At 48.8% G+C, this 12299-nt stretch overlaps 3 protein-coding genes across 3 annotated transcripts; all 3 read left to right on the forward strand.

Moving 5' to 3' along the window:
* Nucleotides 1–553: 553 nt before the first annotated feature.
* FIESC28_03035 (uncharacterized protein) lies at nucleotides 554–1168 on the forward strand (the record flags this gene model as incomplete). The annotated part of the gene is made up of 1 exon (XM_031157184.1): nucleotides 554–1168. The coding sequence occupies one exon, from the start codon at nucleotides 554–556 to the stop codon at nucleotides 1166–1168; it is 615 nt and encodes a 204-aa protein (XP_031018726.1).
* A 1843-nt stretch (nucleotides 1169–3011) lies between these two features.
* On the forward strand, nucleotides 3012–7679 carry FIESC28_03036 (uncharacterized protein; the record flags this gene model as incomplete). The annotated part of the gene is made up of 7 exons (XM_031157185.1): nucleotides 3012–3043; nucleotides 3112–3237; nucleotides 3311–3452; nucleotides 3505–3603; nucleotides 3656–3781; nucleotides 3834–3928; nucleotides 4613–7679. The coding sequence occupies 7 exons, from the start codon at nucleotides 3012–3014 to the stop codon at nucleotides 7677–7679; spliced, it is 3687 nt and encodes a 1228-aa protein (XP_031018727.1).
* Nucleotides 7680–9290: 1611 nt separating this feature from the next.
* Nucleotides 9291–12179, forward strand: FIESC28_03037 (uncharacterized protein; the record flags this gene model as incomplete). The annotated part of the gene is made up of 2 exons (XM_031157186.1): nucleotides 9291–9460; nucleotides 9518–12179. The coding sequence occupies 2 exons, from the start codon at nucleotides 9291–9293 to the stop codon at nucleotides 12177–12179; spliced, it is 2832 nt and encodes a 943-aa protein (XP_031018728.1).
* Nucleotides 12180–12299: the final 120 nt, after the last annotated feature.

Raw genomic sequence — 12299 nt, forward strand, 5'->3', positions numbered from 1 at the left:
TTGCTAGTCTAAGCTCACATATAATAACCAAATTATTTCGTCTCTTATACTCTCGATGGCCAATTCTTCTGACACCTTGACGCTGGGCTGCTGGGGTCTGGGGGATGCATACGCAAGAGCCCACGTTTCCACTCCCTTCCCGATTCTATTGGCAACTGCTTGGTACCTAACCCTGTCATGTTCGATTGTGCACCGCCACTTTCCTGGAGCACTCAAGCCACAAAGACAATCGTCACTTTTGAGCTCCACGGTTGCATTTCTCTCAGCTTCGTCTCTAAACGCCCAGCCTCTTTACCTTGAACGTATAATAGCTCAAGGGCCTAACATCGCAAACACCAGGGAACCCCCTTCCAATATTAAGTAGGCGTTATACTCTTCAGAGCGCTTCCCTAAAGAAACACAGCATTGACCAAGAGCTTGGCTTTTGCTCCATAGCTACACTTCATCATGAGAATACGACTCCCAGTTGCAGGTACGTCATTGCGTTGTGTTCGTCCTAATTGAGGATCAGAAGTGGATTGTCATTTGATTGCATTCGATACAATGCTATATCATGGGTGATATTGACTACTCGTTGTCAGGTGTTTTCCTGCTCTTGCTCCTCATCGCCGCCTATGCCGGCCTGACCTCGATACAGCTTGGTCAATATATCAACGACAAAGTACTACACTTCATCACCTTTTTCACAATTACCGTCGTATTCTATTGGGTTGTCGACACTAATCGAAGGCGAGTCATGAACATGACCTTGGTGGTTTGTACCATCGTCCTTGGTGTTGGATCCGAGTTCGTGCAGAGCTTTCTCGACAATGGCCGGGAATTCGACTTATATGACATTGTTGCGAATGTGATAGGCAGCTTACTCGGCGTTGGACTCTGCTCGTGGTATCACAAGCGAATGCTCGAGCGCAAGCGACGTAGACGGTACAGTGCCGTTCCTGGTGAGGACGAAGGTGACGTTGAGCTTGGCGAAGGCCACGAAACTGGCGTGGTGGACGAGACGAGTCGAGCTCGCACTCTAGAAGAAGAGGTTGATAACTGGGATGAGAATCAGATCGACGATGACTGGGACGAGGAAGAAGCACACGAGGCTTCAACCAATACCCATGCCCTGGACAACAGTGCCGATATTGGAGATTTGGCAGATAGTAAGAAGCGAATGGATTAGGGCAACCTTTGGGGTTTGGCCTTAGTCATGTAGGTATACCTTACCACGACTTATGACTGGATGGTTTTATACGATTTATGCCAACTCAATATACCTATGATGTTGCTAGAACGGTGACTTCATTGGGGACATTGGGCACTGATTTGTTTCACGTTCGAAATATCATCAATTCAGGAGTTCCTCCCAAGTCTATATCGTTCTGACTGCAGTGTTATTTGGCATAAAGCAAAACACGTTGCTATGCTCGAGTTCCCACCGACACCAAATCCTCATCTAAAGATGGTTTGTTTTTCAGCTCAAATGTTGTCACATGGTCGAATCTGGTTGTCTTGGCGAACCCGGCCGCCTCCCATTAAACATTGACCGATTCAAGAGCATGCCTCTATGGGCGTGATAAATGAGTTGTCGAGAGGGACCCAATGGAGAAGAGTATAAAGCAGGGTTTTCCCTTGACTCTGTCTCGGGAAACCTGGGTAGATGAGTGGTTGGGTTAAGGCCATCTGGTCCACCTTCTGCATCGTGATACGGAGAAGGTGGCGGGTTTCTATCTGGTGTATCAGGGACAGATGTCATAACCAGCTCCCTTAATGTTAGAGGCGGAGAAGATTCTGTCTCCTCTTCCTGAGGTGGTGAGAGCGAAACAGATCCCGGACGAGGACGACCATCACCAATCGTTCCGTATGGGCAACGGCGCTCAGCTTGAACATTTCTGCGAAGCACTTCGCGCATAAATCGTTGGGGTTGAGTGTAATGCATTGGTGGTCCAGTCTCCTGGCCAGATCTCAGGGATTCAGTTACCTCGGACATCTGCCAATGTGTGTGATCCGGAAACCGATTAAACGTCTTCTCAACCTCGGGCCGTGGCGGGTGATATCTCTCGGGGTCAGATTTGAAGGGAAAATGCTGTTCTTGGTGCAATAGTGAGTGGAGTTCAGTGATATTGTCTCCCTTGCCTATTTCGATCCTCATGGTTTAAGTTAACGCAATCCCAAGATCGATGCAGTGAGTGTATTTGGGTACTGCAACATGGTGAGACTAGTGACATGAACAAGGGCAGCAATACGTACATTTTATATTCCAAAGACGACAATGTCCAGAATACTAGTCTTCTTGGTAGGAGTATATAGATGTTCATTTTTCGCTTTAAGCTCAGGGTTTGGTGCCTACAGGCGCGCAGCGAGCTTCTTCAAAACTTAACCATGAAAGACGGCCTCCGAGAGAAAATGTGATTGATGCTGTGGTACCTAAACCAGGGAAGACTGATGCTTAAAAGCTGAATTCACACATGACAAGCTTTAGATCTATAGACTCAAGATGCGTCTCACGAGTTCTTCGCCAAGATTGCCAATACTTCTGTAAAGCTTCAGTCCGTCAGCGATGCGATTTTAGACATGGAGTAACTCCTAGGTAAACATTTAAATCTAAATTCCGGTTCATCAAGAATTAGGAAGATATATAGCCTCTTATCTTTCCAATCATGAGATCTGGATAGTACCTAGTTATAATACTTGCCAAAAGAAGCAGTTTCTAAGTTCACTACTTTCTGTTCTTCTTTCTTATTATATTTAAGGCGATTCTGTAAGGCATTCTCATATTAGTAATTCAGCTCTTAAATTTCACTATCGTTCAAAATTTCTCATATAGAGCTTGTTAAATATTGCTGATAGAGACTCTGGTTTATAGCAATCAAGGTGAATGCCCCACCTTCACCGCTCACCGAAGCCAGGTGAGGAACGAGAGACCCCACTGACGAAATGTCGCCCAGTCGCAAAACCCGCCCACGCCTGGCAGCTTCAAGACAGCAGGTACCTCATTCTTGTTTTTGAAGTACAGCACCGACAAGATGGCATCAAAAGGAAAGGAAGCAGCAGCAAGGTCAGACTAAGAGATAATCCCTTTCCATCTAGATACGAGAAAAACAAGCAGAAACTGATACAAAATAGTAAAGATGCTACACCTACCAATCCGCGGGGCATCCCCTATGCCCCGTTTGTCGATAAGGTCGAGGACTATGTTACCACACGAGATGACGTCGAACCCACTCTCCGCAGTTTCCAAGAGATGATCTCGTGAGTTTACAATCGCTTGGAGCTCTGGGACAATACATGCCCTCGAAAGCTTGCTCCATGCAGCTCGACATAGAACTGGCGCTGACCGAGCATGGCGGGGTAGGAAATACCAATTCATGGAGATGAACCTACAGAAGCGAATGGGCGGCCTTAAGGACAAAATCCCTGATATTCAGAAGACTCTCGACTCGGTCAAGTTTCTCAAGCTAAGAAAGGTACGCACGTGCAGTATATGTACATGCATAGCAGTATTGATACAAGTCATAGGACGATGATGAAGCGATAGAGACAACATTCGAGCTTAACGACACCTTGTATTCAAAGGCGAAGATACCCGCGACTGAGGAGGTCTATATCTGGCTCGGAGTAAGACAATCGCTATCGAAATTACCAGCATGGAACTGACGTTTAATTTTAGGCCAACGTCATGCTCTCATACCCCATAGACGAGGCGGAGACACTACTGAGCTCTAAGCTCTCGACAGCAAAGACAAGCTTGTCAAACTGCGAAGAGGACTTGGACTTTCTTCGCGAGCAGATCACGGTATGCTGTATAGCTCCCCCTACCGCCCTGAATTGTTACTGACAGGACTCAGACCATGGAGGTCGCTGTAGCTAGAGTTTATAACTGGGAGGTGGTACAGAAGCGAAAGGACAAGGCAGAAGAGGATGAAGAGAAGAAGAAGGGCAAGTCACAAGGTGATTGAATCACAAGTCCCTGCGCCGCTGTACTATGTGTCTATGAAATATCGAAGTATATAAAGGAAAGCAGCAAAAATAGGAAAAGTACAATGCTTTTTGGTAGAATCGTGATATCTAAGATACTATGCCTAGGAGGCATGATATTGCTCTTTGAGTGACAACGGAGTACGTAGCGAAATCACAATCTTTAGAAAAAGGAAAAGAAAAAACAGTACAATTCATCCAAATTATCACAGAAAAGATACAAGACAATATTACATTCCCAACTTGATCAGATTAATAGTGTAGTAACAGGGCCTGTCATGATGGGACTGGGGAAACCTCGGAATGGTTGGCCAAGTTGAGTGCGAATTAAAACTAAACCTGATAATCCGATAAACTCGATTGGCGCATACAGAAACTTTGGTGGACAACAATCAATCATTTCCCTCCCACGTCATTTCTCACTATCTGCCTCCCATCACCGAGTTCACTTATAATATCCTTCTGTTTAAGCCATTGCGCTAGCCCGGAAGAAATGAGGGAGAGATGCTGAGAAGTGCAACCCGGGAGCTGAGGCATGGATGGCAGGCGTCGCAGCATGTGGTAACCCAAGCCAAGGTAAGTTTTCAAACCCAATTCCAAGAACTTGAAGCTCACAATTCTTTTGTTTCCAGACTACCTACTACCCAAGTTCCATTCAGTCTCGTCGGTCATCTTCCATACTCGACAGCATCGAAGCTGTAATATCCGAGCGTCGCCGCAGTCATGATAGACTTCCATCCAAGGCCGAGCTTAAAATTCAATTAAAACGAGACCGAGATCGAGAAGATGTCACTAGCCCAGAAGCTCAGAAGGTTGAAGATGCGATACTGCAGCGTCGCATGGAGGTTGACCGATCCTCACTGAACCCTGGTTTCAAGCGAAAGTTAGTCAATGATCGAAAAGACACAAATGCCGAACAATTCACATTACCGTTGAACAACATGCGCGACCGAATAGAGCGAAAATTAAACATGCAAAAAAGATGGGCAGAGCAAAGTCCTCCCACTTTACTCCGCAGATATATTGCAATAACCGACCCGGATCCATCATTACAGAGAAACGTCGCCAGTATTCGGAGTATGCGCCTACCTATCGTCTTGTTGCAAATGCATATTCGACGACAAGTAGCAGCCGATCCGATAGGCATGGAAGAGGTCGCCAAAGCCCTGCACCCAGAAGAGGAATGGAAGCGTTTGATGGGTGTGATGGAGTACAACGGACATTCGCAAGAACGTCTGAACGAATACGTCGATATTCTTTTCGCCAGAACTGATGAAGAGCGATGTCACTTGTTTCTGGTAGATTCGAGTGTGAAGCCTGGCTTCATTTTCAGCTATGTGTCAAGATTGTCATCGAGGATCAGACAAGTCTCGACCTTGGATGGTTTACTGGAATACTTCAGAAGGAGACTGAAGACTACGGCAGAGAAGAAACGAATCACGGATGTGAGATTGTATATCGAGGGGCGTGCACGCACTCAAATGCAGAAATTCGCACCAAAAGAGGTCATGGAGCATATGGAACGGCTCGCTTTCCACTGTCGTCGCATAGAACCGAGGCGTTTAATTGTTCTCGCTGAGATAATGGCAGAGTTTATTGTAGAGCTGGGAGCCAATTCTCACGGCGCCTCGGAGATAACCCCGGCGACTGAGCCCACGGCAGAAGCATACCACGCACAATGCAGATTCTTCAATGATTCACTCAGAACTATCGCTTCTCGGATGGGATCTGGGGCGGAGCATAAGGCGATACCATATGCGTACATCTGGGCGGCCCAACATATCCTTCTGGCGATGTCTGATAGTCTCCCGCAACCCTTGTCGGTAGACAGAAACGGGTTTGAGGCCATCAGAGCTGTTCTGGCTGGAATGCCTAAGAATATGGATGAACGGCATGCCGCATCTCGACACTCAGAGTCGTGGCCTCCGTACTTGGTACCGGCGGATGGCATCGATGAGGCCATGGAGGCCGAGGAAAGCTGGTCTCGCGTTGTTCGAGCAGGGATGATGATGCAGGAAGCGGGATTTCCTAAACAGGAGGTCGACGAAGTCATCGATATTCTATACGGTCTGGCACCCGATGGCAGTCCAACAATCCAGCAGCGGGTGCAAATCAACACAGCCCGGAAGGTGTCAGCCTGGGCAGCATCCATCAGAGCGACGAGGAATGCTCATGAAGCATGGCAGCGGTTCAACAACCCCCCGGAGCCAGGCATGAAGCCTGGGGTACTCGAATATACCGCCATGTTTCAAAGGTTATACGCCAGGGAAGCTGATCCTCGTCACGGCACATTGCCCGGAGATAACCATCTTAACTATCTCACGAATGAAGACAAAAACTTGACAGAGTTGGAAAAGTTGCGACTGCAGCCTCCGACACCAGGAGAACTGTATAGCATGATGGTGGAAGACGACATCCGCCCGGACGAACAGTGCCTTCGCATCTTGGTCTCTAACGCTGAGAATGTCGCTGCAGGTCATCGGTATTTAGAGGACGGCAGCACTGCTCGAAAGAACTACCACGCATTGACGATGGCCTTTCCTTCAACTAATCAATTGAGGAAAATCCCCTTACCGCTGTTCTCAGCCTATATGGAACTCCTCTCCAAGATCCCTAATCTTGGCGGTAAGAATCTCATACGTGCTATCCGGCTCGCAGAGCGTCGCCTGAGCGGCAACAATGCTAATTGGTCATCCTATGTGTGGGCGCCTATCTTAAAACAACTTGCGCAGCACCATGGACGCTTACAACTTACCCTCGAGGCACAGCTCCGTCTGTGGTTATATGTCGTGGATCATATCGATGTCGATAAGTCCATGAACCTGGTTATTGTTAACGAGCTCGCCAAAACTTTACGGAAGATCTTGCGAAGAGAGGTGGAGAAGCTGGCAGAGACTCTGCCAACAGACAAGGCGGACAGCAACTCATTCGCGCTTCATTACGAGGCCCAGGCCATTGAGGCTGGTAAGAACACCAAGTACATCAGGAATGTGCCAGAGCACTCGGCATTGTCAATGTTTGAAATTGTTGGGGAACGGTTAATGGGCCTGTTCTACTCCGTTGTCTTGAAGGAAAAAGAGGGATCACGCCCAGCAGATAGCTTACACGTGTCACACGCGGACATGATGCGAGCGCGAAGGGATCCGGTGATGCCATCTGTCGCCCACAATTTGATGCTGGCGCTGGCGTTTGCAGGGGAAGTCAGGGCGATGTCAGACATGATGAAGTGGCTCATCCGGGAGTGGAGCTTGCCGGAGCTTCAAGAAGAGATACAGAACATGGGGGAGCTGCCGCAAGACTTGGACATGATCGAAACGTTGTGTGCGTTCCGTGCATTTGCGGAGCCTTTGATCAGACGTCGAAAGGTCAAGCAAGTCTTTGAAGGCGTTATGGAGAACAGAATATGGGAGTGGCCGGATGACACGGTGGTGGACAAGTACATCGAAAGCCATGGAAACGGCGTGAAGGAGTTGAGGGACGTCTCAACCTGGGCCCGCGAACGATTTCTCCATTACAGGAACAACAAGATTACCGATGTCCACGATCTGAACATAGATTGGATAGTCACAGAGCACAAGACTTCGAAAGAGCAGCGTGATGCTGTCAATGATCTCAGAAGAAGAGTATTTTCTGAGGATGCGGACGAGATGATAGAGGAGGAGGAGGAAGAGGAAGAAGAAAGGGAAGAGTCATCATCTCCAGGCCAAGTGGCGTAGTGGATTGGATACAAAGCTTGGCTTGTGGAAGAGTTTGTTGTACTTTGAGGATAGACAAAAGCAGAAAGGTGGCATTTAGACGCGGTGGCGCTTATTGTATACCATATACCCATGCATGGATACCTGGATTTGTATAACATGAATAAGGCGTTGGGTAGCTGAAACAATAGTAGCACAAGAAGTAATGCAAAGTTAAGAAAAGGGATCTATCTCTTTTGTAGTTGACGACTAAGAGCTAAGCCACGGCCTTGAAGTACGGTCATGGTAACTTACGAATGACGGGCGGCTATCGTCAAATGATGTTGAGACCCAAGAAGACGGTTCTGGAGGGAGTCTATTCTTGTCTGGCCAGTCAAGGAGGAGAATCCAGAGAGGAAATTAAAATGGCTGATCTGGTCTAGAACTGAAAGGCCATATATGGGTCGACCAAGTCCAAATACGGCATGATCTTGACCATGATCATGACCATGTCAATCTCCCGTTGTCAAGCCAAGGCAAAGCAAGGCCAGAGATGAGGGCATCACGAACCCCGGCTCCCCCTGCAACAAGCACTAAAAAGGCTTGTACTTGCACCGTAAGGCCGCATGGCGGTTCAGTGGAGAGGCGACGATTGGCAACTGAACCCCAGTAAGGTCGGGCCGTAGTGGAGACGGTGAACCAATAGGAACAGGCCGCGCATAGACGGTTGAAACAGAGCGCTTACAGCCAGTCTTTTACCGTGCAACTTGCCAATAACGAAACGAGAGCGATTGGCTGAGAAGGTTGGAGAATTCTTTTTTTATATGTGGGAAATGTTTTACTTGGGTCCATTTCTATTTGAGTGAGTTGCTGGGGTCTTTACTTGGGTTGGGCGCGTCGTGATACTCAGACTCTGACTCTGACTGGGGATCATGGATCCATGACAAGGAGTCTAAGTTGACGACCGGGTTAGTCTGGTAGTTTGCTGCCGTGAAAATCGATCAGATTCGATACGAGATGAGACTCCCTGTGAGTCGATTCATCGTCTTTTCCTGGCGCTTATTGGTTATGAATTGTTCCTGGGGTCTTGGGGGGAAGGAGGTACTGCATTGCATATACACTGGCTCTACCTGCTCAACTTCGAATGGATTCACTCTTACTTACTACAACACTCACTCTCTCTGAATCTAACTCTCAGATTTTTTCCCTTTCCCTTTTCCTTTTGTCAAGTTAATTTCCTATCTCTATCTCTCTTTCTTTGTGTGACTCTCTTTCATACTATCTCTCCATCTTTCTTTCATAGCTTTGTTCGCTTCCCCTGTTCGTCATTCCCTTTATCCATTCTGTGTTAACAAGGCCGGCTTTTCCTTGTACTCAGTTTGTGTGTCTCGGTTTCAGGGTATTGAACAAGTGAATTATTGCTCGCAGATAAACGCCATTGTTTGGCTTTACTGACTCTTAATCTATTTGGATCTCGGAGGAAGCATTTCGACAAACTTATCTTTTCATTTCGACTTTTATCACTACAACTTACACGAGGCTTTGACTCACGTACCAACGACAAACGAGACACACGACACGACCATATCTTTTCCAATCTCACGAGAAAACACTCTTTCCTTTTCCTACGTCTATATCAATTTGTCATTCATCATGCGTTATAATAGAATGAGGCTCGCTGTAGCCATCTCCTTCCTTTTGGCTGCCCAGTCCGCACAGGCTGGCCCTATGTGGACTGGCAGAGAAAAAAGAAACCCTGGCGTTTTCCTTGATGTTAGAATGGAAAACTCGCAAGCCCCTACTGCGGCTCACGACGGATATGGGTATGAACCGGACTTGAAAACAGGCCATGAAGAGCTATATCTGACTATATATGCTAGGTCGGACAGCGGCGATCAAACTACGCCGCGACCCATATTCGAGACCCTTAACTCGACTCCCAATCCTAACCCTCTACTTTCAAATAGCCCGAGCGATGACAAGAAGAACAGCCCCTACTCTGGCCTGCCTGAACCGGTCGAGGTCATTCCTGTCCAGCCAACCAATGATGCTCCTCAGCCAACTAGTGCAGCTGAGCAACCTACTCAAGAAGAGCCTGTGAACAAGCCAACTTTCACCCAGAACCCTTCCGCGCCGATTGTTACAACCTCTATTGTTCCCAAGGATCCTGCTACTGAAGTTCAAGCGCCAACTTCGGCGGCCGATCAGCCTCAGTACCCACCTCCTGAGGATAGTGCAGTACCTACTGAGTCTGGTCCGGCTACAAAGGAGATTCCAAGCTCAGCGGGTGAGGCCCCGACCTACAAGCCAGTCAACGAGGCCACTACTGCTGCCCCCGAGGTTCCCACTACCGAGGTCGCTCAAAAGCCAGAGAACACTGAGACAAGGGTCCTCGATTCGACTGTTGATCTTGGTACACTACAGCCATCAGAGGGAGAGAGTACCAAGCCAAGTGCTATCCAAGAGACTGCAACCCCTGAAGCAACCTCTCCCGAAGCAACTGTTCCCGCAGACGAGCAGCCTCAGACTACACCCGTCGAGGATGTGACAACCACATTTGCGTATCAACCAACTCCTAGCGAATACATCACAACGCAGGCCCCTGGCGATACTGCATTCCCGATTAACCCTAAGCATCCTTCCAACATCTACCCCACCCCTCCTACCACACCAGTAGCAGATGTTCCGGAGACTTCAGCTGCAGAGGCAAGTCCTACTGCTATTACTGAGACCGTTTCTGTAGCTCAGCCCAAGGAACCGCAGCTTGAGACTACATCCGACGCTCAACCCCAACCCGCACCAACTTCAGAGGTCGCTCAGCCTGAGAGTCAAATTCCTGCTTCCGAACCTGTCCAACCTGGCAACCCTGCTCCTACATCTGAGGACAAGCAGACATACTCTCCTGTGCAGAATCCTGGAAGCCAACAGCCTGATGCTCCTGCAGAGACTTCTCCTATTGCAACCTCAGCACCTATCGAACCCCAGAATCCTGACCCGACTCCAGAACCGGCTCAGCCCGAGACTCCCGCTACGTCTGCAATCGAGCAACCTGAAGCCCCGGCAGAGACTTCAGTAGTCCAACAACCATCTCCTGCTCCTTCAAATGCTATGCCTCAGTACCCAGGCCCTGATTCCAACACACAGCCCGCAGCACCCGTCGGACCTTCAACTACCGCTGTAGTTTCGAACCCTTCTTCCCCTGAGACTTCGTCAGTAGAAAAGATTGTTCCTACAGGCTCGCCAGCCAATGGCGTGCCTACAATCAATACCGAAGTTCCTACAGGCACGAGTGCAATTCCCGCTCCAGCTTACGCTAGCAACGTAGTTGATGCTCGAAAGTACAACGAAGATTTCGCGAAACTCACTCCTGAAACTGCGTGTACCCAGGGCCAAGCTGCTTGTATCAACGGACAGATGGCTCTATGCGGTGACGATGGCGCTTTCGAGCTTCTTTCTTGTGAAACCCAGGGAGAGAAGTGCTTTGCTCTCCCTTTGTACAACGTTGAGGGTGGTATCAAGATAATCTGTGAGGATCCTGCCACTGCGGCTAAGATTCTTGGAGGAACCCCTGGAGGCGGTGATGAGAACACTGCCCCTAGTAACGGAAACGAGGGCAGTCAACCAGTACCTACTTCTGCAGCTCAAGAACAACCTGAAGTTCCTGTTGTTACAATTACCACTATCGTTACTGTCGATGATGGTGCAGGCCCCGAACCTACTAGCAAGCCAGTTGAGGAGCAGCCTAGTCAACCTGCCCAGGAACAGCCAGCCCAGCCCACCGGGCCATCCCAGCCTGTCGGCGAGCAGCCTTCTCAGCCTGACTATCAGCAACCCATACAGACCCAGCCTATGCCTGAGAAGCCTACCCAGTCTGCTCCTGAACAACCAACTCAACCAGCCCCGGAGCAGCCAAGCCAACCTGTCACAGAACAGCCTGCACAGCCTAGTTCTCCGCAACCCTCTCAACCGGAACCGGAACGTCCTTCTCCACCAGCTCAGTCTCAGCCTGTTCGAGAATCGCCATCTCAGCCAAATGAGGAGAAGCCTCCCCAGACCAACCCACAAGAGCCTTCCAACCCTCAACCCACCAAGGCTTATGAGGACCTCCCACCCACAACTCCTCCTCCTGCTGAGCCAAGCGCCACCTCAGTCAATCTCCCAGGCGGCACAACCTTGACCAAGTCCATTAAGAAGCCTGACGAAGCCCAGCCCACTACCCCATCAGGTGGCGATGATGGCGATAATGATAACGATGATGACGGTGATGACAAGCCTACATCTGTAGAACTCATTCCTATTCCCGACAAGCCAACAAAGGCTCCTGCTCCCGCGGCCACTGAAGCCAACGCCGACAGCCAGGCTGACAAGAAGCCCGATGCTGTTACTCGCACTGGCAATGATGCGCATGCCACAACCATCATCGTGGACGGTACACCTACTGTATCCGTCTACTTCACTGTGACAGTCACAGACAAGGACCAGGCTACTGTCACTGTCACTGAAAAGGAGAAGGAGACTGTTACACTCGTGATTAGCGCCTAATTTTGTGATTATTTGCTTATAGAGATTGTTATTTTCGTTGTTTTGAACCATTTTCGAATTAAGTAGAGCGTATTGTGGTAATGAAGTTGATACACATATGGATGGGCACACGGCCAGAAC

The sequence above is a fragment of the Fusarium coffeatum genome (genome assembly GCF_003316985.1).
Source record: "Fusarium coffeatum strain FIESC_28 chromosome Unknown BRIP53273_contig_65, whole genome shotgun sequence".
In the NCBI taxonomy this organism is placed as follows: domain Eukaryota; kingdom Fungi; phylum Ascomycota; class Sordariomycetes; order Hypocreales; family Nectriaceae; genus Fusarium; species Fusarium coffeatum.